The sequence below is a fragment of the Equus przewalskii genome, chromosome 10, assembly GCF_037783145.1.
Source record: "Equus przewalskii isolate Varuska chromosome 10, EquPr2, whole genome shotgun sequence".
Lineage (NCBI taxonomy): Eukaryota > Metazoa > Chordata > Mammalia > Perissodactyla > Equidae > Equus > Equus przewalskii.
This window is the reverse complement of record NC_091840.1, coordinates 58720311-58748307: the sequence shown is the minus strand read 5'-3', so window position 1 is coordinate 58748307 and position 27997 is coordinate 58720311. Positions and strand designations below refer to the sequence as shown.

At 43.9% G+C, this 27997-nt stretch overlaps 1 protein-coding gene across 3 annotated transcripts; it reads left to right on the top strand.

Annotated features, from left to right (window-relative positions):
- Positions 1-270: 270 nt before the first annotated feature.
- ALDH3A2 (aldehyde dehydrogenase 3 family member A2) lies at positions 271-27997 on the top strand. Of its 3 annotated transcripts, XM_008507610.2 has the most exons (11): positions 357-860; positions 2272-2503; positions 3261-3346; positions 5258-5466; positions 8010-8127; positions 16303-16444; positions 18533-18699; positions 20390-20489; positions 23291-23526; positions 24450-24559; positions 26395-27997. In XM_008507610.2, exons 1-11 carry the CDS (start codon positions 708-710, stop codon positions 26414-26416), a joined length of 1575 nt encoding a protein of 524 aa, XP_008505832.2. In that variant the 5' UTR covers positions 357-707; the 3' UTR covers positions 26417-27997. The 3 variants fall into 3 exon arrangements, with proteins under 3 accessions (XP_008505833.2, XP_008505832.2, XP_070419681.1); XM_008507611.2 differs by lacking the exon at positions 24450-24559 and having other exon boundaries at positions 271-860; XM_070563580.1 differs by lacking the exon at positions 24450-24559 and having other exon boundaries at positions 612-860; positions 1595-2503.

The window sequence follows — 27997 nt, the reverse complement described above, 5'->3', positions numbered from 1 at the left end:
TCTGAAAGGACCGGCTCTGACGACGCCAGGCCCCTGCTGGAAACGCCCGCTAGCTGGCCGAGCAGGAGCCGACGTCTCGCCTCCCGGCCTCGGGGACCAGCGCTGGAGGGAACTTCCGACCCCGTCCGTGCGGCCGGAAGTCCAGGCGGGTCCCGGCGGGCTGGGGGCGCGGGGCGCAGGGCGAGGCAGGGGACGTACCGCGGCGCCCCCAGCTCGAGGCAGCCCGGGTGGCGGCGCCAGGCCCCGCCTCCGTCCGTTCGGCCACAGGACAGCCACAAAATGGAGGAGGGAAGCCGAACCCCCTCGAGAGCGTCCCTGCTCGTGGGCCGCTTCCTGCGTCGCGCCCGGTTCCCGTCAGCGCCTCGGCCGCTCGCCCTCCGCGCCCTGGCCCACTTCTCCCGGCGCCTGGTCCCTAGTCCTGCGCCCCGAAGACCCCAGCCCACAGCCCACGCGGCCACAGGCCGCACGCGCAGCGCTGCTGTCGGAGCCCGCGGAGGGCGGGGCCGGCGAGCGCCTGCGGGGGCCACGTGGACCGCGCCGACCAGTAGGCGCGCGGCTCGGGCCGAGCCCAGCCCCGCCGGGCAGAGGTCAGGCAGCGGGGCTCGGACGTCGGGAGAGCGGAGCGAGCGGCGGAGCACCGAGGGCAGAGGTCGCGTCCGTCCTGCCCGCCGCGCCCCTGCCGCCGCGCCGCTCCTCAGGACAAGGCCATGGAGCACCAAGTCCAGCGGGTTCGCGATGCCTTCCTGTCCGGCCGGTCGCGACCGCTGAGGTTCCGGCTGCAGCAGCTGGAGGCCCTGCGCAGGATGTTGCAGGAGCGCGAGAAGGACATCGTGGCGGCCATCGGCGCCGACCTGCGCAAGGTAGGCGCGCGGCGGCGGAGCCTGCACCCCCGCTCCTGGTACCCCGCTGCAGACCGCGCTCCGCCCGAGCTTTTGCTTGTTAAATTTATTTTTGATTACGCAAGCACTATGCGAGTATTATCTGCAGCAGTTCAGATAAAGCAAAAATTTTCCTGGCCCTCCCTATCCTGCTGCCTTGCTTAGAGCCAGTCCCTGTTGGGCGGATCTGCAGACACGTAGACGTGTGTGTGTCTTCTGGCCTCTGTTTTTCTTCTTTTGTGAATTGCCTTTTATATTCTTGCTTGTTTTCCTGTTGCATTTATGATCCTTTTCCTAATTATTTGTAGGGATTCTTTGTGTGTTCCTCATTTCGGTAATTTGTCAGTTTAATGTATTGGAGATACTTTTCTCCTGTCTGTCTTTTAACTTCGTTAACGGTTTCTTTTGTAGACAGGTTTTTTGGTTGTCGTTGCACTCAAATTTTCCTCCCTGACTTAGTGTTTTTGGTCAGTGCTCTTCAAACTGGCGAATCACCTGGGTATCTTGTTAAAATGCAAATTACGGTTCAGTAGGTCTGGGAGGGCGTCTGAGATTCGAAGTTTCTGACGAGCTCCCAGGTGGTAGCTTGCTGCCTGTTTTGGAAGCACGCTTTGAATTGCAAGGTTTTGGGTAGCGTTTACAGTCTAAATATATTCCCCTGCGTTTTCTAATAATGTTGTTATCACTTTGTTTTTACTTTTTTATTTTCGTTCCAGGGATAAGGCCTTGCTCTGGCTTTGAGAGCCTCCCTCACTTCCTCCCAGTCAAAGATTATTTTGAGGAGGAGTAGCAACAGTAACTATAAACTTCCCTTTATAGTACTTCCGGTGGAGAGGGGCTGTGATACCAAATAAACAAGATGGGATAATTAAGATCTCAGAGTCTGAGTCCTTCCTTCTACAAGTATCAGATATGTATGTGAGTGTGTGCACATACGGTATTACTAAAGAAGTACAGTAAGTTCTTTGCCCTTGAGAGTTTTAAATTTGATTGGAAAACAAAATATACATAGAAAAAAATGTGAGTGTTGTTATAAACGAGTGTATTAGGGGTGAAATATTAAGGTACAGGTGAAAAGCATAATTGCTATGATTTATAAAGTGTGATCAGACAGGCTATCGTTAATCGGGGAAGTCTTCCTGAAAGAGGTAATGTTTGAGCCTGAGTTTAAGTGGCTTGGATCGTTAAAGAAGGATTTAGAGGGATGAAGTTATATTAGGGAACTAACAAGTCTTTGTTGAGGGCTTCAAGCTTTTAAAAGGAACCCAAAAGGCACACCAACTAGCCTGATTACGCCCGTTGTCACTGCAGCTGTGCCTGGCTTGAAGTTTCTGACATTCGGGGCTAAGTGTATGACACTCATGCAAGGCTAACTGTAGTTCTCTTATAACAGAGCGAATTCAATGCATACGTTCAGGAATTCCTTACTCTTCTTGGGGAGATTGACCTTGTGCTGGAGAAGCTTCCTGAATGGGTTAAGGCTACACCAGCTAAGAAGAACATGCTCATCATGCTGGATGAGGCCTACATTCAGCCACAGCCACTGGGAGTTGTACTGATTATTGGAGCTTGGAACTACCCCCTTGTTCTCCTCATTCAACCTCTGATAGGAGCCATTGCTGCAGGTCTGATGTCAGCTTACATCTTTATACCTTTTTAGAGGGGCTTATTTTCTCATACTGGTTGTACGTTAACGATAGTGACTAATTAAATGCATTTACTTTGCTGGTTTGCTCAATACCCCACTAGTGTGTTGAGAATTTATAAATATCATCTTTTTAAATGGCCTCCAGAGGAGATTTGCATGGTGGCTGTTTTTCAAAGCACCTGGGGAATGAACCTGTGGGACTATAAAGGCATAAGTCAACAGGCCCAGGGTTTGGAGTCAGGCGTCCATTTTCTAATGTGGTTTCAGTAGCTGACTCTGGCCTTGAATGAACCATTTGATTCTGTGTGACCAGTTTCTTCATTCACATAAGATCTATGGGAATAATAGAAGCTTGAGTGTGTAGCCAATGCCAAGAGATTAATTTCTCACTTCTGGAGGATCCGGGTCAACAGCTTTATGTTGACAAGCTTGTCTGCCAATAATTGCAGGGAAGACAGGAAAATCCAAGGGTGGAGTGGGAGAAAAGTCAGAGAAAGCTGGAAGAGTCGGGGAGGCTGGCGGAGCCTATTGTCAGTGACCTGAAGGTGAGAACTAAGGAGTTGGCATTTGAGAGAGAAAGTGAGACGAGCTCTTATGCTCATTATAAGAGAGAGCAGAATTAAGAGCTGCAGAGGTAATTGGAGTAGCAGTATTCCCCACATGAACACCGTTTTGGTAGGTATTAAAGTTACTCAGGTATTCAACAGAACCATCTTGCTTTTTTCTTTGTTTAGGAAATGCTGTGATTATGAAGCCTTCTGAAGTAAGTGAAAATACAGCCAAGATCTTGGCTAAGCTGCTCCCTCAGTATTTAGACCAGGTAAGAATGTCTGGACCCCTCATTGACACGTCTGTTTATTGTGGAGAGCACGCATTTGATCTTCCTACTAGTGCCTGTCACTGAGGGCTGGGGGTCTGTTTGCACTTTCCTTAAATCTCCAGTAATTGGCTTAATAAAAGTTAAGCTCCAAATCAAACTGTGGAATAACTCAGCTCTTGTGGCTACACAATATATTTAGGCCTATGGCTTCATTGTCACCCTGGCTATTTACAGATCCTTTTCTGCCATTTGGCATTTTGAATTAACCTTTATTTTCCCTAACGTGATTTTAAGTGTATTCTTTTAGTGACTTATTTAATGAGGGACTGAGGCCGAGCTGCGTGCTGATGATCTCTTTTGTCTTAATGGGGTGTGGCTGTATGGGAACACTTCTGCTTTTAAAATGGGCATGTTTGTGGCGCTAAAACTACAGGAAAAAAAATGGCATCCTGAACCAGAGTATGGACCCTCTCTTGGAGTTAAAGCGCTGGCATTTACAAGTGTCAAAAGCTGAGTCAGGAAAGTGATCTCCTCAGTCATAGAGTGGCTCCTCTCTGTTCAAAGCGGAGGTTCTCGTGCCCCCCTAGAGAGGAAGTGTATATTGCCGTCATGAAATCGGGACTGCTTAGTTCTACACAGGATTGCTTCGGGGGGAGTCTTCATTTGGCTTTCGTTGAAAGACAACTTTACAATATCATAACTGGAGTTGTATGCATTAAAATAATCCAGAGGCCAACTCCAGCTCTTGGAATAATATTGTTCCCTTTGTTGTCTTCTCAGTGCTACAGCAGTCTACAGAACAATTTTGTTCTAATAGCTATGGTTATCCAGTTCATGGTTACTGAGATGTCATGGACTGAGTGGTGTTTGGAACCAGAAGATAGAGGTGGAAGGTCTTACTTTCCACCTCACTGGGGATAAATTCTTCACTATGACTCTGTCCAGGTGGGGAAATAATGCCTGCCCTGCCTCACTTAGCTTGTTGGGGTACCGATCCCATATGCCCTGTAGGTAAGCCTTATGCAAGGTAAAACTTGAAACATTTGTGGGCAGTTGAACTATGAAATGAATGAGAGCTAGTTAGCCCTCCTAATTAACAGGAGATCAAGTGGAAACATGAGTTCCACAGTGAGCTTTTATTTCACTCCCACCCCTCAGAGTCTTTTGAACATCTCCTGCTATCTTCCTTCCTTGCCGTCTGTTCTCTGTCATTGCTTTTCATGCTGTTATTATCCAAGATGTTCTCTCTTTTATAAAGTTGTTAATAATAGCAGTGTACATAAGGGCTCCGTCCAAAACTCTGTGACTTCTCCCCAGTAACAGGTGAGGAAAGTGAGGCTCAGAGATGTTCAGTAGCTTGCCAAAGGCCACATAAGCTAGTGACAAAGCCCAGATTTAGTCCAGATCTGACTTCACGAGCAAGGGCTCTCACCTGCTGTGCTTTGCGTACATTGCTTCAGCAGACATGTGCTTGATTCCTGCCATGGACCAAGCCCTGCACTGTGTTGTGTAGAAAGAGAATGTTCAGTTTAAGATACTCAGCCGAGGCCTGTCCTGTGATCCTTGACAGCAGCCACTTTCTGACCAAAATCCTCAACTTGCACAGCCCCCATCTCGTGCATTTTGCTGATCAAATCCAGCCATTTGTTCCCTCTTTTGTGTCTTCGTTGCTGGGCTCATGTGGAAAATGCTGGACTGTCTGGTCAGTTCCACTGTTGGTCGTTGGGTTTCAGATGCCTTGAGACTCTGTTCTCCCCTTGTCCTCCTCCAGTTCCCCCTTCTGACACTATAAGGGCTGATCTCTGTCTTCTGGTTTTCCTGACTATTACATGTTTATGTTGAAGAAATTGCTCACGTTAGACAATAGGATTAATTTGGTGATGCAGGTGTTTATGTTCTTCTTTCTTTAAGGACCTGTATGTTGTTGTTAATGGTGGCATCGAGGAGACCACAGAACTTCTCAAGCAGCAATTTGACCACATTTTATATACGGGAAACACTATGGTTGGAAAAATTATCATGGAAGCTGCTGCCAAACATCTGACCCCTGTGACTCTTGAACTTGGGGGTAAGAGTCCGTGCTACGTTGACAGAGACTGTGACCTGGATGTCGCCTGCAGGTGAGACTGGCTCTCTGGTTATCGGAGGTTTTCCAGGCTCAGCAGAGACTTTTCCGAACAGGTCGGTGTATCGTCTTTGCACTGGAACCCTGTGCCTCCTGGCTCTGAGAGATGCCGTTAAGTGTTGGTGGTTGACGTCCTGAGGAGTGACAGGATTCTTAACTGTCTCTTGGTGCCATAGCCAGAAGAGATGAGCGATAGATCTGGACGCCACATGATTATCCTTAGGTGCTATGAACAATTTCTTTCTGTTATCAGGATTATAAATTTGGCAAGAAAGTTTACTGTTCTGCTGGTAGGTGATCCACGAAGTAGGTAATCTAGAGTAATAGTATATGTGCCTGATAATATTTAAATGCTCAACAGAAAGGGTGTTGTTATTTTTTTTAGTTGCTTTTTCTCCTCAAATCTCCCCAGCACATAGTTGTATATTTTATTTCATTTCTTTCTTTCTTTATTATTTTTTATTGAGTTAATGATAGGTTACAATCTTGTGAAATTTCATTTGTACATTATTGTTTGTCAGTCGTGTTGTGGGTGCACCCCTTCACCCTTTGTGCCCACCCCCCAGCCCCCCTTTCCCCTGGTAGCCACTAATCTGTTCTCTTTGTCCCCATGTTTAAATTCCTCATATGAGTGGAGTCATACAGAGATCGTCCTTCTCTAACTGGCTTATTTCACTTAACATAATTCCCTCAAGGTCCATCCATGTTGTTGCAAATGGGACGATTTTGTTCTTTTTTTATGGCTGAGTAGTATTCCGTTGTATCTATGTACCACATCTTCTTTATCCATTCATCAGTCGATGGGCACTTAGGCTGCTTCCACATCTTGGCTGTTGTAAATAATGCTGCAGTGAACATAGAGGTGCATGGGACTTTTGGAACTGCTGACTTCAACCTCTTTGGATAGATGCTCAGTAGTGGGATAGCTGGATCGTACGGTAGTTCTATTTTTAATTTTTTGAGGAATCTCCATACTGTTTTCCATAGTGGCTGCACCAGTTTGCATTCCCACCAGCAGCATATGAGGGTTCCTTTTTCTCCACAACCTCTCCAACATTTGTTACTATTAGTTTTAGTTATTTTTGTCCTTCTAACGGGTGTAAGGTGATATCTTAGTGTAGTTTTGATTTGCATTTCCCTGATGATCAGCGATGATGAGCATCTTTTCATGTGCCTATTGGCCATCCGTGTATCTTCTTTGGAGAAATGTCTGTTCATTTCTCCTCCCCATTCTTTGATCGGGTTGTTTAATTTTTTGTTGTTGAGTTGTGTGAGTTCTTTATATATTATGGATATTAAGCCTTTGTCGGATGGATGACTTGCAAATATTTTTTCCCAGTTAGTGGGTTGTTTTTTTGTTTCAATCCTGTTTTCCTTTGCCTTGAAGAAGCTCTTTAGTCTGATGAAGTCCCATTTGTTTATTCTTTCTGTTGTTTCCCTTGTCTGAGAAGGCATGGTGTCCGAAAAGATCCTTTTAATACTGATGTCAAAGAGTGTTACTGCCTACATTTTCTTCTAAAAGCCTTATGGTCATAGTTGTATATTTTAGTTGTGAGTCCTTCTAGTTGTGGCACGTGGCCCGCCGCCTCAGCATGGCCTGATGAGTGGTGCCATGTCTGTGCACAGGATCCGAACTGGTGAAACCCTGGGCTGCCAAAGCAGAGTGCGTGAACTTGACCACTCGGCTGTGGGGCCAGCCCCAAAAAGGGTATTATTTTGATCTCTTAACTGAGTTTCTTTTTTGACAAAACCAGTATTACTCATCTTTTGACTTAGAATAGAATCTTGCTTCTGGGAACTAGAAAACAAAAGGTTTCAGGTTTTCTCTGCTCAATCAAGTTTAGCTACCAGGAAGCACCAAAACCCAGAACTGACTGTGAGCTCAGGGTGGTATGGCTTTCTCTCCTCTTCAGAGATGGGGCAAGGAGGAGGTGTAGGGAGCTAGGCTGGGGTCCAGCTTGGCTTCATAAGTAAAGTCTGCCTGCCAGAACACGAGACCCTCTGTTTGTGACTGTTCAGGTCTTGGACTTTGATCTGTACGTGGGCATGGCTTTCCAAATTGGGGAGGGGCTCCACGTAGAAGAGGCTGGTCTCACAGGCCAGCCGTTGTCCTGCTTTGTTACCTGAACATCCTGCCAGCAGGATCTAAAGCCACCAGGAGAGGTGGAGTCTGTGTGAACGCCTCTCATCCTGCATGTCCTTTTGGTGGGACTGATAGGAGGAAGAGGGTGTCGGGAGGCTGTTTCTCTCTTTTCCTGCAGCAGATAATGGCTTAACTGCTTATAAAGTACTATTTCCCTGGAGCTGGCCTGAGAATTTCCCTGCTGCTTAGAATATTCTACTTCAGTTGGAAAATGCATTCCAAGTTCCAACCAGCTGATTTAGAGATGAGTTTTCACAACATTTTACTTTTTTATAAAGATTACCAAGTAACTCTATGAATGCATGCTAGTTCCAAAACATTCAAACAACACAGAATTATGTAACAAATTAATAGTAGACTGAATTCTGTGGCTCTTCTGTGTTTTTTCCCTTCAGACGCATCGCCTGGGGGAAGTACATGAATTGCGGCCAAACCTGCGTTGCTCCTGACTACATCCTCTGTGAGTCATCCCTCCAGAATCAAATCGTGCAGAAGGTGAAGGAGACCTTGAAGGTTTGTGTGTGGCACATCTCATTCTCTTGGTTTATTGAGATACAGAGTCAAATCGACTGTTTGCAGGCAGCATCCCTGTTCCCTCCTCCCCTGGAAAATTCCAGTGGTCGGTATGACTGAGTTAACTTATTGTCTAATTAAAAATGGTCTGTGCACCTTTCATAGAATGTCTGCTGGGGCAATGTTAGCTTGCTGTTGGACACACTTGGACTGTCTAGTTGATTTGTTGATGAAACACGCTTTTAGGCATGTTGTGGCACATGCTTTAAAAAAAATTAAGTGTGTTTGGTGGTTTTGCAAGAATGTTCCCACTCCTTTGAATTCAGTCAGAGGCCCTTTGGCATATTGGCCATTGCTGATTAAGGTTATCAGTTCTTGTGTATGTAGAGAGTTTAGGAAGGCCAAGAGTTTGGAGAAGTGAGTTAATTAAGTACCTGTTTATTGTATATTCTTGACATGCTTATCAATCTTTTAGAGTGTTTAAAGATCTGTAGCAGGGGAATCAAGGAAGGCTGTGTGCTAGTGTCCTAAGCTAAGCCTTGAAGAAAGGTAGGATGTGGATTGCACAAAAGGAATGTGATGACTCCGTGTGATACTGAGCACTGGGCTCGCCCTGCTCACCATGATCTGAGCCAATTAATCACAACAAGTTAGGGATCAAGAAAGGAAGTTTAGACTAGCAGGCTAATTGGAAGACGAGTGACTAATGTCTCAAAAACCCGTCTTCAGTCAGCAACATGGTGGCGTGAGCTCACCCAGGACACTCTCCCCTCCAAATTACAACCAAAAAGAGCAACTGCTTTCCAACCAAAGAAAAAATCCTAATAACAGAAATCGTCAGAGTCCCACAGCAGCCAAACGACGGAAGGTGGAAAGGCTGGAGCCCCACTCAGAGGACCTGGAACGGGGTAGGAGAGAAGTTCGCTCCCACCTCTAGAGGCTGGGATTGCTGCCGCCGGTGCGGGAAGCAGCGGGGGAGGGGCCGCGTGTCCGGGATTGTCCAGGACTCCCACCTCCCGAGCAGCAGAAACCCTCTAACAGGGGAAAGCTTTTGTGTGGAAGAACCCCAGCAACCCAGGGCCCCGGCAGACCAGAAAGTGAGAGCTGATCCGAATCCAGGTCCGCATGAGTGAGGGTGCCCCTCCTCCCCCAACCCATGCTGCCCACTGCTATTGTGGCTGGAGGCTCAGAAAACAAGCCTCTTGACCCCCATCTAGTGGCAACAGGCTGTTATTGCAGCTGAATAATCCCATCATGTTGAAAAACCGCTCCTCTACCATCCAGCAATTTATAAAAGCTCCAGTCCAAGAGGAAAACAATAAAAATACAGAAGTAGGTCCTGAGGGCTTGGAAATGGGTAAACTAAGTGAAGATGACTTCAACATAGCTATCCTCAAAATATTCAATGAGGTAAAGGGAAATATAGAGAAACAAGTCAACGAGTTCTGGAGTTACTTCACAAAAGAGATCGAAATTATAAATAAGTATCAATTAGAAATACTAGAGATGAAAAATACAGTGGATCTGATAAAACAGAATATGGATTCGCTGAATGCCCATGTAGACACCATGGAGGAGCAAATTAGCATAATTGAAGATAGACAGGCTGAATGGCTCCAGACAGAGGAAGGAAGAGAACTAAGAATTAAAAAACTGAAGAAAATATGAGACAAATAGCCGACTCACTGAGAAAATGCAACTTAAGAATCATCAGAATTCCTGAGGGTGTGGAAAAGGAAAATGTAGGAGAAAGTGTGTTCAACGAAATAATAGAAGAGAACTTCCCAATCTAGGGATTGAGAGAGAAATGTGTATGGAGGAAGCTTTCAGATCTCCTAGATTTGTCAATGTAAAAAGACCTACTGCAAGGCATATAGTAGTAGAACTGGCAAAAATGAAGGACAAAGAAAGAATACTCAGGGCAGCAAGGCAGAAGAAAATAACTACAAAGGAACCCCTATCAGACTTTCAGCAGATTTCTCCACAGAAACCTTACAAGCTAGGAGAGAATGGAGTGACATATTCAAAACTTTAAAGGATAAAAATCTTCAGCCAGGAATACTCTATCCAGAAAAAATATCCTTCAAATGTGAGGGAAAAATTAAGTATTTTCCAGACAGACAAAAGCTAAGGGACTTTGTAGTCACAAGACCTCCACTACAAGAAATCCTCAAGAAGGCTCTCATACCTGAAAAAAGAAAGAAAGGGAGAAAGGGGTCACAAAACGCAGAGTAGGGAGACAAATAGATAGAATTTGAATAGGATAGCAAATATTCAACTATAGCATTAGGATGAAGGGAAGGAAATCACCAAATCATAGATAATCTTAGCACTCTAACCACAAACTCACATCACAAGTTGGAATAAGAGATGAAAATAATAATTTAGGAGGGGAGGAGGAAAGGGACTGAAACAGTCTAGGCTAAGGAAGTAACAGACCACCAGAAAATGGACTATGTTATACACGAGATTCTGAATACAAACTCCAGGGTAGCCACTAAACTAAAAAACAGAACAGAGATGCAAAACATAAATAAGGAAAAGTCTAAGAAACCCAGTATAAGAAATTGCAGAAGTCAATGGGTAGGCTAAAACACACAGGATGAGAAACAAAGGAAAACAGGAAAACCGGAAAACGAGCAACAGAATAACAGCATTAAGCCCTCATGCATCAATACTCACCCTCAATGTAAGCGGATTGAGCTTGCCAATAAAAAGACACAGAGTGGCAAGATCCAACAATTTGTTGCCTCCAGGAAAAACACCTCAGCTCCAAGGACAAGCACAGGCTCAGAGTGAAGGGGTGGAAGACAGTACTCCAAGCTAATAGCAAACAAAAGAAAGCAGGTGTCACAATACTTATATCAGACAAAACAGACTTCAAGATAAGGCAGGTAAAGAGAGACATAGAGGGCTAATATATAATGATCAAAGGGACACTTCATCAAGAAGAAATAACATTTATAAATATCTATGCACCCAACACAGGAGCACCAAAGTTCATAAAGCAACTATTAACAAACCTAAAAGAAGATATCAAAAACGACACAATAATAGTAGGGGACCTCAACACCACACTCACATCAATGGACACATCATCCAGACAGAAAATGAACAAAGAAACAGTGGAGCTAAATGAAAAGCTAAAACACTTGGACATAATAGACATATATAGAACACTCCATCCAAAAACAGCAGAATACACATTCTTAAGCACGCATGGAACATTCTCAAGGATAGACCATATGTTGGGAAACAAGGCAAGCCTCTACAAATTTAAGAGAATTGAAATAATAACAAGCATCTTCTCCACTCATAATGCTATAAAGCTAGAAATTAATTGCAAGAAAAAAGCTGAGAAAGGCACAAGGATGTGGAGACTAAACAATATGCTATTGAACAAGCAATGGATCATTGAAGAAATTAAATACGAAATCAGAAAATATGTGGAGACAAATGAACATGATAACGTGCCATACCAACGCATATGGGATGCAGCGAAAGCTGTATTAAGAGGAAAATTCATTGCAATTCAGGCACATCTTAACAGACAAGAAAAATCCCAAATCAGCAATCTTAAACTACACCTAACCAAATTAGAGAAAGAAGAACAAACAAAGCCCAAAGTCAGCCGAAGGAGAGGAATAATAAAAATCAGAGCAGAGGTAAATTTTATTGAAACAAAAAAGGTGGTAGAAAGGATCAATGAAACAGAGAGCTGGTTCTTTGAGAAGATAGATGAAATTGACAAACCCCTAGCCAGACTTACAAAGAAAAAAAGAGAGAAAGCTCAGATAAACAAAATGAGAAATGAAAGAGGAAAAATAACAACAGACTGCAGAAATACAACAGATTATAAGAGAATACTACGAAAAAACTATATGCCAACAAAATCGATAACCTAGAGGAAATGGATAAATTCTTGGACTCCTACAATCTCCCAAAGCTCACTCAAGAAGAAGCAGACAATTTGAACAGACCAATCACAAGGAAAGAGATTGAAACGGCAATCAAAAACATCCCAAAGAATAAAACCCCAGGACCAGATGGCTTTCCGGGGGAATTCTACCAAACTTTCAGAGAGGATTTAATACCTATCCTTTTCAAGCTATTCCAAAAAATTAGGGAGGATGGAACACTTCCTAACACATTCTATGAGGCTAACATCACGCTGATACCAAAGCCTGACAAGGACACCACGAAAAAAGAGAACTACAGGCCAATATCGCTGATGAACATAGATGCAAAAATTCTAAACAAAATTTTGGCAACCAGAATTCAGCAATTCATCAAAAGGATCATACATCGGATCAGGTGGGATTCATACCAGGGACACACGGATGGTTCAACATCCACAAATCAATCAACGTGATACACCACATCTACAAACTGAGGAATAAAAACCACGTGATCATCTCAATAGAGGCAGAGAAAGCATTTGACAAGATCCAACAGCCATTTATGATAAAAACTCCAAACAAAATGGAGATGGAAGGGACTACCTCAACATAATAAAGGCCATATATGACAAACCACAGCCAACATCACACTCAGTGGGCAAAAACTGAACGCCATCCCCCTGAAAACAGGAACGAGACAAAGATGCCCTCTATCACCACTCTTATTTAACATAGTTCTGTAGGTCCTGGCCAGACCAATCAGGCAAGAAAAAGGAATAAAACGAATCCAAATAGGAGGGGAAGAAGTGACACTCTCGCTGTTTGCAGATGACATGATCTTATATCTAGAAACCCCCAAAGAATCCATTGGAAAACTTTTAGAAGTAATCAACAACTACAGCAAAGTTGCAGGGTATAAAATCAATGTACATAAATCAGTAGCATTTCTATACTCTAATAATGAACTAACAGAAAAAGAACTGAAGAACACAATACCATTCACAATCGCAACAAAAAGAATAAAATACCTTGGGTGAATTTAATTAAGGAAGTGAAAGACCTATACAACGAAAATTACAAGGCTTTTCTGAAAGAAATGGATGACGACATAAAGAGATGGATTGGAAGAATAAACATAGTTAAAATGTCTATTCTACCTAAAGCAATCTACAGATTCAGCACCATCCCAATCAGAATCCCAATGACGTACTTTACAGAAATAGAACAAAGAATCCTAAAATTCTTATGGGGCAACAAAAGACCCCGAATTGCTAAAGCAATCCTGAGAAAAAAGAACACAGCTGAAGGCATCACAATCCCTGACTTCAAAACATACTACAAAGCTACAGTAATCAAAACAGCATGGTACTGGTACAAAAACAGGTGCACAGATCAATGGAACAGAATTGAAAGCCCAGAAATAAAACCACACATCTATGGACAGCTAATCTTTGACAAAGGAACTGAGGGCATACAATGGAGAAAAGAAAGTCTTTTCAACAAATGGTGCTGGGAAAACTGGAAAGCCACATGTAAAAGAATGAAAATTGACCATTCTCTTTCACCAGTCACAAAAATAAACTCAAAATGGTTCAAAGACCTAAAGCTGAGACCTGAAACCATAAGGCTTCTAGAAGAAAGTGTAGGCAGTAACACTCTTTGACATCAGTATTAAAAGGATCTTTTTGGACACCATGCCTTCTCAGACAAGGGAAACAACAGAAAGAATAAACAAATGGGACTTCATCAGACTAAAGAGCTTCTTCAAGGCAAAGGAAAACGGGATTGAAACAAAAAAGCAACCCACTAACTGGGAAGAAATATTTGCAAGTCATCCATCCGACAAAGGCTTAATATCCATAATATGTGAAGAACTCACACAACTCAACAACAAAAAATTAAACAACCCGATCAAAGAATGGGGAGGAGAAATGAACAGACATTTCTCCAAAGAAGATACACGGATGGCCAATAGGCACATGAAAAGATGCTCATCATCGCTGATCATCAGGGAAATGCAAATCAAAACTGCACTAAGATATCACCTTACACCCATTAGAATGACAAAAATATCTAAAACTAATAGTAACAAATGTTGGAGAGGTTGCGGAGAAAAAGGAACCCTCATATGCTGCTGGTGGGAATGCAAACTGGTGCAACCACTATGGAAAACAGTATGGAGATTCCTCAAAAAATTAAAAATAGAACTACCGTACGACCCAGGTATCCCACTACTGAGCATCTATCCAAAGAGGTTGAAGTCAGCAGTTCCAAAAGTCCCATGCACCTCTATGTTCACTGCAGCATTATTTACAACAGCCAAGATGTGGAAGCAACCTAAGTGCCCATCAACAGATGAATGGATAAAGAAGATGTGGTACATATATATACAATGGAATACTACTCAGCCGTAAAAAAGAACAAAATCGTCCCATTTGCAACAACATGGATGGACCTTGAGGGAATTATGTTAAGTGAAATAAGCCAGTTAGAGAAGGATGATCTCTGTATGACTCCACTCATATGAGTAATTTAAACATGGGGACAAAGAGAACAGATTAGTGGCTACCAGGGGAAAGGGGGGCTGGGGGATGGGCACAAAGGGTGAAGGGGTGCACCTACAACACAACTGACAGACAATAATGTACAACTGAAATTTCACAAGATTGTAACCTATCATTAATTCAATAAAAAAAAAAACCTCTTCAAAAATTACAGAATCTTGAGGCAGTTATATAGGGAAAATGGGCAGTCAGGGAGGGGATCCAGGATGTTGGTCTCCATGCATGATGGGCTCCAGGCATTAATCGAATTTTTTAAAGTTCATGCAGAGCATCGAGTAGTCACACAGGAGGGACTGGGGCCATTTAGCCCAACAAGATGGCTTCACTTTTGCTCACTTAGAAGTTCACTGGTAGGAGGGGATCATTAAGCCCCCTGGGTGGAAGAACTTACTGAAACAATCATTGTTCCCTCAACACGTGCTAATTGAGCACAGAAAGGAGGGATCAAGAACAACAAAGAATGACATGTATGATCAGACAATGAAAGTTGTATCCGGGAAGCTAGGGAAGCCTGGTGCTCCAGGGCGTCACTGGGCATTAGGTGCTGAGGGAGCTGATGTGGGAATTGGACGTTAGTGATGGGACTGAAGATGCCGCCAGACAAGGGGAACATGAAAGGACAACTGGCCAGATCCAGGAAACATGGGACGGCCGAGAGAGAGGTTAAAGATGCCTGGGAGACGGACAGTGCTTGGGAATTGGCAAAGTTGTGCTTAGCTGAGTTGGTGATGAACTCTATCTCAAAGGAATAAGAGCCCCTCTGCCTGCCTTTGAGGAGTTGATACTCTTAACACAGTGGTTCTCGACCAAGATTCACCAGGGAGCCATTTAAGGAAAGTTTCCAGTCCTCCCCTCCGAAGACTGTGCGTCAGTTGGTCTGGCATCTCCAGGTGATTCTAAGGTACACCCAGCATTGGAAACCACTGTTGCTGACTCTGGAGTTAGGGCCCGGGAACGTGCGTTTCAACAAGCCACCTGGGTGATTTTACCAGCCAGACCTGAGGCTGTTTGTGAAGAGTGGATGAACAGTGCTCATTTTGATTTGAGAGTCAATTAAGAGCTTTCAACAAGACGTTGAAGTGATGCGGTAATTCCTTAATTACACATATGTTTTACATAATAATTATTGATTATATGATTTTTGAGGTTCTTTTACCTTGGTTAATTTACCAACATTGTGTTTTGATCCTTTGAGTGGTTTCCCTATTATCCATGACTGGTGGAATACCAGTCCAGAGAAGATGATAAAACAATGAGATAGCACAAAAGCTCAGCAAACTTTTTCTGTAAAGGATTAGATAGTGAATATCTTAGGCTTTGCAGGCCATAGGGTCTCCATTGCAGTAAGCAATTCACTGCAGGAGGAGAGCAGCCACCGCTGATACTTAAACGGGTGGTGACCCTGACACAGAGCAAGACCTCCCCCTCTGCCTCCTCTCGCATTCAGCCCGCAGGAGGGCCCACAGATAGACTGCAAGAGAGCCGCGTGAACCCCTGAAACCGTGGAAAATGAGAGATCTCTGTGTGCTTTAATTCTTGCCCTTGACGCTCCAAAAAGCTTAAACTTAGTACTGTTATACTGCTACGAAAGTACTTGGGGGTTGAGGGGTGGTATAAAACCAGATCGATTTTTGGGCGAGTGGATTTTGTGCTTATTACAGAAATTGAAATTTGAATCTTTTGTGACAATTAAATACTATTGTTTTACGTAGGAATTTTATGGAGAAAATATAAAAGAATCTCCTGATTATGAAAGGATCATCAATCTTCGTCACTTTAAGAGGATACTAAGTTTGCTTGAAGGACAAAAGATAGCTTTTGGTGGAGAGACCGATGAAGCCACACGCTATGTAGGTAATGGAAATTCCACCTTCTTTCGGGGAGATGGAAATTTGACAGCTTTTATTGACTATTTACTGACACTAAATAAATTACTACAGATCTTCCTCAACTTACAATGGAGTTATGTCTTGATAAACCCATCGTAAGTTGAAAATATCTGTAAGTGGAAAATGCGTTTAATACACCTAACCTCCCGAGCATCATAGCTTCGCCTCGTCTGCCTTTAACATGCTCAGAACACTGCCATTAGCCTGCAGTTGGGCAAAATCATCTAACACAGAGCCTATTTTATAATTAAGTATGACTATCTCATGTAATTTATTGAATACTGTACCGAAAGTGAAACACAGAATGGTCGGTGGGTACAGAGTGGTGGGTCACCCTCGTGATGGCGGGGCTGACAAGGAGCTGCGTCTCGCTGCCACTGCCCAGCATCACGGCAGAGCGTCGTAGTGGCTGTCGCTAGCCCGGGAAAAGGTCAGAATTCAAAATTCAAAGCACGGTTTCTACTGAAGCATCTATAGATCTGTAGTGTTTAACAAACCATTAAATACTGCTTTCTGATATACTGCTTTTGCTATAAACTAAAGATGATTTTATATAGAGAGAGAGATACACACACGCGTTTAATAATCCCACCTGTATTATACTAGTTTTTTGTATTTGCACATATTTTATCTAATTTTTTTTTCTAACAACCCTGAGAAGCAGAATAAAACTTTATGGAATTATTTCTAATTTATGGTTGGAAAAATGGCACCAAGAAGGAAATAGCTTAGTCACAATTCCACAACTAGCTGATGGTAGTACTGTTCCCAGAAACAATGTTTTGATCTATTGTGCTTGACCTTGTCGTTTACTTTCTTTTTGTCTTTTTTATTCTTTGCCATGAATATATATTACTTTTGAATTTTAAACACATTTTTCTAAAATAACATATAAGGTGACAGAAGAATTACACACTTCGTTGGCAAAAAGGCTGCCCAAATAGCTTTACTTATCCCCTTTTATGCCGCACATCACCAAAAACCCAACTTAAAAAAAAACAAAACTTGAAGGACTTAATAAGGAAAAATGTTTTCTCTCATAATGAGCAGTCCTGGGGTACTTCCAGCCTGTTAATTCAGTGGTTTAGTAATACCCTCAAAAATCCCTGATTCTTTCATCTTTCTGTTCTTCCAGCCTCAGCATGATGACTTTGCCCACTTCTAGGCTCATCAGTGGCAAGAGGAAAGGTCTGTCATGGTTGGTTCAAATTAGTTAGGACCTTTCACCGACCGGGAGTCAGGGCCACCTTACCTGAGCACATGGCTGTGCAGAGGAGGGTAGACACCCAAACCCAATCAGTTCTCTGAGCCAGGGAAGCAGCGGGCAGCAGATTTGGGTTGGCACTTGTATACCCCTGGGGTGTGCTAGAAAGAGCCATCCTCTGCCGTGTTGCCAGCATAACCTAGTAGGACACTAAACGAAAAGAGCCAACTTGTTGTCAGATGTCTTCTCTTTTAGTTGATAATCCAGCTTGCTAGGGTCATTTTGAGTACCACTAACAGGTGACTTACTTGGCATGGCTGCTGGGACACTGTAGCTTCTTCAGTGTCCATATTGCCCTCTTTTCTTATGACCCTTCCGCATAGTGGATGGAACACTGAACTAAGGGTCAGGGAATCTTGACCATTTAAGTATGTTTTCTTAATCTGCCTAATGGAGTGGAAATAAAGGTCATAAGTGTAAGGAAGCACTTGAATTAAGAAGTGGTGTTGATTTGATCCACAGAAGGGCTCTCAGTGCTTCCAGAAAGGCATACATATAACCTCCTGTTCTGAATATGGACATGAATCTGGCTGTGAACAGGGTGAAATATGAGTAGGATATATCCAACTATATCTTCTCCTTGGTTTGCACAAGGATACCTTGATTCACATACTTGGGGACATTTAATTTGCACAATTCATCCACGTACTCAGGACTTTTTTTTCAGTGGATAATGCTTGGGTGGAAGTAGGAAACGGATGGATGGGTGACCCAATGGAACAAATGTAAGGTGACAGCTTTGCATTTCTGATTTCTTTAGCATTTTCATTTTGCTTATTTCCCTTTTAGCCCCAACGGTACTTATTGATGTTGATCCTGAAAGCAAGGTGATGCAAGAAGAAATTTTTGGACCAATTCTTCCAATAGTGCCTGTAAAGAATGCAGAGGAGGCCATAAGATTCATAAATGAACGTGAAAAGCCCCTGGCTTTCTATGTATTTTCTCATAACGATAAGGTAAACTTTACAGAGAACAGGTCACTGTCATAAGCCACTGTCATAAATTGTGTTCCTTCTTTGCTGTAAAGCAGATGATGGTTTATTTTGTGTAACAGCAGAGCACACTGAGAGAGGCTGCACTCAGAGATGGCCGTCTTGGGTAATGAGGCCCTAGGGTTATTGCTGTTAGCTTTCCCCTACTCCCTGGGGGTAGAGCCAAGTCCTCAGGGGTGAGAGTCACAAGTTTTTTGACTCACAAACACCTTCTGTTGAGTTGGACAACTTGTATGTTCCAGCAAAAGCTTTTCCAACATCAGTCCACAGGGTATCCTGTGTCAGAGTCCCTCTTACCCGATGCCATTCGCAGCCACTCAGTGGGGCTGCGTGGACAGATCTCTGGCACTGTCATGGAAATGGTTGTGATATCCTGAACCTTAGTTTCTCCAGTTCCATTACTTTGTTGTTAGAGCAGAGGAACCATACCAGCCGGGGGAGGATGTCACACCGTCACACCAGGACGAGCAGCTGCGCCACTTTCTGCGCGGCTCGTTCATTTGCGTGGTTCATTCAAGGTGACCGGCTGCTCCCAAGGGACAGTAGGTGGGCAAGTAGGTTCAGGAGCCCTCTGATGAAAAGGGAAAACTAGAAGGGGAAGATGGGACCAGTCGAGGTCTGAGGAGTTCTCAAATTAGATGTTTTCCAGAGAGCGTCTGGTGGTCACATACAGGTAGTCGTGTAGCAGCTTCTGGAGCTCGTAGTGCTGTGGAGATAGAGCTGTGTGAAGTGAGACCAGAGGTGGGCTAAGGAAGTAAGGGGTTATTAACAAACAACGGTCTGACATTTTAAATGACCACAGGTAATGTGGTGGACAGGAACCCTGAAACCTGAAGTCTACTGGCCAGGGTGGAGGTCAGAGGAGAGCACTTCCCAGCAGTGGGTCACCTGCTGTGACCACAGTCCGCTGTTAATGCCCACCATGAGAAACTCTCAAGGGCTTGTTGGCAGCAAGGTGAAATGGCATTTACCAGTCAGGTGCTATTGTGCCTATTTGGGTCTTAGGCCAACGTTTATTTCTTCAAAAGTAGGATGCTAAATCTGAAATCTTAAATACTTTTTGCATTTCATAAAAACTAAATGACATCTATTAAGTATGTGCTATAATTTAGAGCAGAGATGGAGAAATACTAACAATTTTTAAAACCTGGAATATAGACTGAAATTCCCTTGTGGGGGTGGTGGCAGGAAGGCTTGGGCCAGCCTGGTAGCATAGTAGTTAAGTTCACACACTCCACGTCAGCAGCCTGAGGTTCACAGGTTGAGATCTCAGGTGTGGACCTACACACCGCTCATCAAGCCATGCTGTAGTGGTGTCCCACATACAAAATAGAGGAAGATTGGCACAGATGTTACCTTAGGGCCACTCTTCCTCACCTAAAAAAAAAGGCTTTTGCTGCCATTTGGTGTAGTCCAGCTCTAGGTGGAGGTTGCGTGAACCAGACCAGTCTGGTGCTACTCCTCACAGTACTAGGTGTGTGTCTGAGAAGTTAGATCATCTGAGTACATATTTGCTAAACTGAAAAACACTTAGATTGTGGGTTGGGCACAGACTCGAGTGGTGGTGCTGACACACACAGCCGGCATGTTCATCCCTCCGGCACACAGCCTGTTTGCGGGTGCTGCTGACACCGAGCCTCTGTTCTGTCCTCAGCTCGTCAAACGGATGATTGAGGGCACATCCAGCGGCGCCGTCACAGTCAACGACGTCGTAGTGCACTTCATGCTCAGCTCGTTACCCTTTGGAGGAGTGGGTGAGCATTCCTCTCTCCTGTTCATAGCAGACATTTCTGAAGGCCCCATTGTTTCGCGAATCATTTGATTGTCCTCTCCTTAGAGGACACTCAGTTCTCCTGCCACCCCACCAGGCCCTGCTGAGGGGTTAGTCTGTATTTTCTCACCCACTTCCCATCCTTAGTAGCACTTAGCACAGTCTGTAATTATTTTGTTCCTTTCATTGGTTTATTTGTTTATTGTCCTTCTCCCAGATTTAGGGGATATTTTTGGTGAAAAATCACATCTCAAATTCATTGATTAAGGTGCCTCTGTCTTTGCTTTAAGTGAGGTAGTGAATGACAAGTTCATGGTGCCGGGAGCAAACAGCAGCCCAAGGGTTTCTCTTGTCTCTCTGCTCTCTGCTCGGGGTCGTGTTAAGTAGTACTCGGTTTCCACCTGTGCTGCTCCCCAGCCCTGTGTGCGGCGAGCGGCCTCTGAACTGTCTCACTGCTTGAGAAGAGCTGGAGAGCCCCCGTGCTCTAGAGAGGACGGGCAGAAAGAAACTCACTCTCCCTGATGCTCTGTGGACACGGCCTGGGCACGCTGCTCCCTATGGGCTGGGAGCTGCCTGTCTCTTTTATACCTGAGATGATTGAGCCAACTTTTTATTTTTACTTCGGGACCTAGGTGGTAGGCTTCTCTATTATCTAGTTAGATATTATAAAATAGCAAATATGTAAAAATTCTCATAGCGAAAAGCAAACAATAAAGCCACTGTCTTAAAAGTTCCTGCTTTATTCTCTCCCTCTGTAATAGCATAAATAAATTACTCCGTAGGAATGCAGTGGCTCAGTTTTGCAGGAACACTTATTCCTGATTAAGGCAAGCTTGTTCCATGGCCAGGAAATCCTGGCCTCCTTCCCATGATTGCCACGTGTCCCTTTCTAGGATGTAACATAACAGCCAGCGCTCAGCACCGTGCCCGGCGTATGTGGAGGCCGGGTTGGGATATCACGGGATCCAGGCCGGAGCTGGTGGTGGCTTGGACTAGGATGGTGGCAGAGGAGCTAGTGGAAAGGGAGTGGACATTTTGGGGAGTCAAGCAACAGGATTTGCTGAAGGATTGTGAATGTGTTGCCAGAGGAGAGATGGTGAAGAAGGAAAGGGTAGCTCATGGAATCTGGGCTGGAGTTAGTATTGTAGTGTCGCTGCCCAAACTGTTAAAGGGTTAGATTAGACTCTGCTGTCTCTGGCTCCTCAGTCCCCCGCAGGATCCTGGCTCCCACCGCACAGCTGCAGCCAAAGTGACGTCACCAGTGCCTGCCGAATGCAAACCTGGTGGCTTGGGTTCAGTCCCTTCTTGCTTGACTAGATATCCTTTGGCATCATTGACCATACCCTTTATAACAAAACAAACCATTTTCCCCCTAAATGCAGAAGGAATACAGTCTTTTAAAGAAAACTTTGGAAAGATAGAAGAGCGCAAAGAGTAAAAATTTAATTACCTGTAACTCTAGTATTTAAAGATAACCTCTGGCGTACGTTCTTAAAATTCTTTCCTTGCATATATATGCATACACATATACACAAATACATGAGTATTTCATTAAAAAATGATATCTATTGTTTTCTACCCTGTATGTGACAATATAGTGTGACGTCTTCCCATGTCAGTATGCTTGCATGTCATGATTTTAGTAACTGCATACTGTTCCGTCATAAGAATGCAGCGTCTTTGGTTAACTAGTTTCTGGTAATAGGTTTTTTTGATTTCAAGTTTGTTGGTATTAGGATTCTAATATATTTTCGTGTAGTTTCTGATTATTTCCTTAGGAAAAATGTCTAGAAGTATAGTTGCTGTGTTGAAAGGGCTTATACTTTTTTAAAAAAATGAAATGCTTTTTCCTTTTCATTCTAAAAGTAATATAGGCTTTTGGGGGAAAAAAAGAAAAGCAAACAAAACACTACAGAAAGTTAAAAGGAAAAATGTAGTAACCTCCCAGGCATAAACACTATTAATATTTTGGCATACAGTTTAGCTTTTTCTTTAAAAATACATATCTTTTGATACATATTGCCAAATTTTCCTTCAGCTTCAGCTGTCACCTAAATGACACACCAGCCATCTGGCCCTGTCCACTGCTTCCTTGACCCCCTGTTGCCCAGGCCTTGTGCCCCGTGCCTTACATGTGTATCCACAGCACACATGGTAGATGAGAGGAAGGGAAAGGCGCAGAGCATGGCTTTTGAGGAGGGCAGAGACTTACACTGGCTTATGGTCACCCAGCTGCATGACCCTGCTGTCCTGGTCCTTGTTAACTCTCTAGGAGCTTAGAGGAGGCAAGTGGGTGAGTAGGGCTGTGGATAAATGAAGCCCCAGGGAATGGTGGGAAAAGAACGCACACAGCATTTAGGGTCTGACGATCTGGGCTCACCTTCTGGCTTTGCATTTTTCACCCTGGGCAAGTGCCTGACCCTGCTAAGCCCCTTTCCCTCTCTGGAATTGGGAGTGGGGACACTTCACACAGTGGAGCAGTGGTGAGAATTAACTTAGAGAATGGATTTCCATGCTTGGCATGGTCCTTGGCACCACTACCCCAGAGACCTGTGAATCTTTGCCCTACTTTGGAAAGCGTCCTGTTTGAAAGGGAGATTCGCCTTGCTGGGAATACTGGGAAGAATTTCCTGAAAATTCAGAGCCACTTGACTGGTCGAGAAGTTAAATGGGGGCGTCCCAGACAGCAGGGAGTACTCTGGGTTTCCTCCGTCAGTGTTTAGACAGAGAAGTAGCTTGTGTCACCTACAGTGGAGCCTATGTTGTCTGTTCTCTTTATTTCAGGTTCAAGTGGGATGGGAGCTTATCATGGAAAACACAGTTTTGATACTTTTTCTCATCAACGTTCCTGTTTATTAAGAAATTTTAAGAGAGAATTTGTTAACAAACTCAGATACCCTCCCAGCAGCCAGTCAAAGGTGGACTGGGCCAAATTTGTCTTATTAAAACAGTTCAGCAAAGGAAAACTCTGTCTCCTGTTACTCGCTTTCCTGGGCGCTGTGGTGGCTGTGCTGGTCAAGGTAAGTCCCCAGAACTCACGAGGCGCCAGTCGTTCTGGTCCTGCCCGAATGGCTACCGGGTGCATTTTCTTTCTCTTGGGAGTTCATCTAATTTTATAAATCAACTCTCTTATATTAACTTCTGGAATCTAAAGGTCAGCGAAGTACAGCCTGCCTGATCGCTGCCTATTTTATAAGTAAAGTCTCGTGGGGGCACAGCCACACCCGGGCTCGGCTGTGGTTTCTGGCGGCTTTTGTGCCTCGGCGCAGACCTGCGTGGCTGCCACAGGGACTGTGTGGTCCACAAAGCCTCAATTATGACAGGAAAAATTTGCCGACGTCTGGGATAAAAGTTTAAAACACTGCAGAACTTGCTTGCAGAATTCTGCGCTTTCTCACCTTCAGATCCTTTTGCTCTTGGTGTTTCCATTTCATTCTTTAATATGCATGAAATGAGCATGCCATGGAATGGGGCGGAGAATTCTGTGGTGGACAGTAGTGGTGGTGAAGCAGCTTTTTAGTGAAGGAAGCTTGAACGTTCTTCCTCCATAGCTGACTACTATATAAAGTTTGTCTTGGATGATTAGTTATGATAGACATGGCCTGCTAAGAGGCCCCGTGACAGCTGGCTTTTCAAGGCAGCTTGTGTGTCCTAGGGGTAAAGGAAAAAATCCAAGATAATGAAGCTTTAGATGGAACTGGGGGAGGTGACTGTGTCCTTGGAGCTCTCTGCCAGCCAACTGAGGAAATACATTGAAAACACTGACAATATCTGTGAAGACAGGCTTGGAGGAGAGACAAGATTCAAGCATTTAATGGAAATAACTGTGTTTATAGCTGTATTTTGTTTAAAATGTGAAAGGGGGCTGGCTCATCTTACAGTATCACAGCTTCAGAAGAATTGGAGCTATCAATTACATTTGAAATCATTTGGGTTTTCTCAGAAATACCAAGCTGTGCTGAGGAGAAAGGCCCTGTTGATTTTTCTGGCAGTTCACAGACTGTGTTGTCCAATGAACAGCAGATTTCAAGCCCCAGCTTTGTTAAGAGTGAGGTAGGAACTCCTTGTTTTGTTTCTATGTACAGAGTTGGCCAAGTTGCGGTATGTTTTCTTTTAGTTGTTTGTTTTTCTATAGTTGGAGGCTTAGGGGCTCTTGTAAAAAGAATACTTAACGTATTTGTCTCCAGACATTTTTTTGAGCTTTGGCCCAGAGTATCAGAGTGTTAAAACTTATCCACAATTTTAAAAGGGTGAGGTTGGGTTGCTGGAATCTTCGAAAATGTGGAGAGGTAGTGGCCCAGCCGGATCCGGGTGAAGCATACGTCCTTTCTAGAAAAAGGACAGACACACATGTACCTCCTTCCTCTTCCCCACCTGTTCAGTTCTCCTGGAGGAAGCGCCAGCCAACCAGTTCTCCATTTAGACACTGAACTCAGTTAAGTTCCATAATTGGAGAATAATCTTCTAAAAATCTCCAAGTCATTTTTTGTTTTGTTTTGAGTTGTTTTGCTTTCAAAGGGAAGTTTGACTTTAGAATTCATCATAGCAAACTTAGGGAATCAAAGCATAGTGTACAGTTTGGGGACTCTGTGTTCTCACTTCCACATCTGCCTGGGGCCTGAGGCGTGCTTGGGTCTCGTCATTATCTGCCTATCTTGCTCTTTCCCAAAAGGGTTTGGCAGACAAGCCTTTCTCTATTAGGGTCTAGAGAAACAGCACTGTATAGAAACGTTTAGCTGGGAAGAAGAACATGTAGCTTTGATTCTTGGCTCTGAGATGGATTTAATTATGACTTTGGGCAGGGCCTTTTCTGAGCTCGTCCTGGGGCCTCAGCCGCTCGTGTGTAGGATGAGGGAGCGGGCATCAGTGAGGCGCAGGTCACTTTCAGCTCTGCCTCTCAGGTCTGTTCGTCTGGGCTGGCGTGTCAGCTGTTCAGGTTGTTTGCACATTGGATTCAGTATGAGACTAGGTAGTCTTAGTTTTCTTTTCCTCTTTCCTGCTTCTCTGCTCTTCTCTCTGAGCTTTTATCTTCTTTTTATCAAACCACCTTTTATTTTAAGTAATTTGCTGGAGGAATCCTTATTTATTGTAATTGCAAACATTTTTTTGAACTTGCTTTTCTGCACTTAGTAGTTAGTTTGTTATATGCTTGAGTTTGATTTTATTAATTAACTAGAATTAGAATGGAATTGGAACATTTTTAAAAGGGAAGTTGAAAGCAGTGATTATCACTCTAAAAGGAGCGTGTCAGAATCTCAGCGTGGGGAGGAGTTTCTCTCTGCATTTAAAAAAATACATATACACGTACACAAAAAGTTCCAAGAAAGCTTAATATGAGCTTCAGAAAGCATCGTCGGGGTTATGGGTTTAAAAAAGTTGAGAAATATAAAAGCTTAAAATAATCACCGTCATTAGGCCTTTGAAAATTAGGTCTGATGTTTGAACCCCGAGGGCGTGCAGCGCTTCCAGCCTCAGTAGGCATGGACTCAACTCAGTACGACTTGAGAATTTTAGCAACAAAATCGTTGATCAGTTTTTAGATTTCCTGGAGAACTTCAGCTTCCTGTTCTCAGTGCTAGGACAGTAAATGAGTGTTTTCAGTCTCTGCCTCTATTCTGACGTTGTCTCGTTGATATTGGACAGAATACCACCTCCGTCACCACCCGGATGTTATTGTTGTTTTTGGGAGGAGAGCATAATTATTTATCCTCAGCCCAAACCACGCTTAGACTTCTTAGCACGACATGGGCCTTTTAATACGGTGCATTTAGAGTCTCTTAAGACAGGAGGTGTTTGCGAGAGTCCTGATACTGAGTTCATATTCCAGGGCTGGTTGGGTGGGCTTGTAAACCAGCAGTGTAACCTAGGTCCCTTTCTCCTCTTTCCAGGCTGGATACTTCTGAAGAATGATCCTGTTCAACCTCCTAGTTGCCGCTACTGAATTATTCCTCTGTTAATAGTTAATGAACCAGTAATTTTAAAACCTACCAGAAATAGCAAGAAAATATGCAAATACACTGTAATCAAACCTAAAATTCATTGCCACTCACAATTAAAACTTGCCATTTAAGCCAAATCTCACCGTTCTCCAGTAGTGAGGATACTCAGAGAACCTATTTTAGATTGTGTTACCCAGATCTTAGAGCTCTGGGCTAGGGGAGCGGAATGCATTAGTCTAAACCTGAGCTCCTTGGGGAGGTCCAGGAATCTCGGAACCCGCTTAGTGACTTCTTCCCTCCAGCACCCACCTCCACGGCTGCCGCCAGCACTCTGCGAAGCTTTAAGAGCACTGCTCAGGGTTACAGCAGTCCAGAGAGGTGAGGCTGGATCTTCCCAGCTCCCCTTGAGGTTTGAGGCACTAGAACTGTGGGGGAGGCGTGGGGGGCGGTCCCTGACCCTCATCCGCTGGGACTTGAGAATCTGATCTCCAGGAGTTGGCCCTCCTGTCAGACTTGACACCTCAGCAGTGCTCTTCCTCCTTTCTCAGCCATTCTCCATCCTGTCTGTGTTTGGTTTGTGGCAGTCTCTTGTCCCTATCCACAAATGCTTTTTGTGGTTACTCTCACTCAAAGCATCTTATAAATCCTAGGGCTTCCTGAACGATAGTTGCCAGTTTCATGCAAGTATCATCTGTCATTCTTCCGGTGTAGGAGTTGTAGAATTCTGCATCTTATGAAATCTAACTGGCATTTTGTAAATGCTGTAATGAAAGTACTTATACAATACTTATCCTCTCCCAGGACCCTAAAGTTGCAAGTTAGTCGATCTCCAAAGACAAATCTTTCATGTTCTTATTTCTGTAGTACAATGCAAGTAAATTTCACTTTTTTAAACTTCAGAGAGATCCCTTTCTGAATAAATTCAGCCCACAGAACTTAACACAGGGACATCATTTCCTGTCACAGACAAGAGGCCTTGGATATTCAGGACTTGGGAGCCTGAGAGCTCAGGGGGCCAATGGTGGGACATCTGGAGAAGGACTCTAAGCCACAGCAGGTGACCCCTCAGAAGGGGACCGAGGACGTAAGAAGAGGATCTCCTGAGCGTGCCCAGGACGCTGCGTACTTCGCCAAGTGGGAAGTCCTAAGACGTGGAGTGCAGCCTCCCTGCCGGACGGGGCGCACCCCCACCTTCCGCGCCCCTGGCTTGAAAACACTCGCCCACTCGGGGGGAATGGGATTCACTTTATAGGACATTTAATCAACTTTGTTGAATGAATTTGTTCCATTAATGCTGTCTGAAGTATGTTATGTCTATGTGATTGCACAGGATGTGGTGTCAGGAATTAATCACTAGGCTAATTTAGGAAAAAGCTGCTTAAATTGTGGCTCTCACTCTCAGAATAATCAATCATAAAATATCTTAGACAAAATGTCAATGTGGGATTTTCATTTAGTATAATAAGTTGTACATTATAATTGCTAATTAAACTAAACTGGCTTGTCTACTAGTATATACTGCTTCAAAATAAATACATTATATTTGATAAAA

What these genes read in the sequence shown, in the direction of transcription:
- ALDH3A2 (XM_008507610.2), top strand. Translation starts at nt 708, where the DNA reads ATGGAGCACCAAGTCCAGCGGGTTCGCGATGCCTTCCTGTCCGGCCGG. An exon ending in TCGGCGCCGACCTGCGCAAG is followed by an intron (nt 861 to 2,271) that starts GTAGGCGCGCGG and finishes CTCTTATAACAG; the next exon opens with AGCGAATTCAATGCATACGT. An exon ending in CCAGCTTTGTTAAGAGTGAG is followed by an intron (nt 24,560 to 26,394) that starts GTAGGAACTCCT and finishes TCCTCTTTCCAG; the next exon opens with GCTGGATACTTCTGAAGAAT.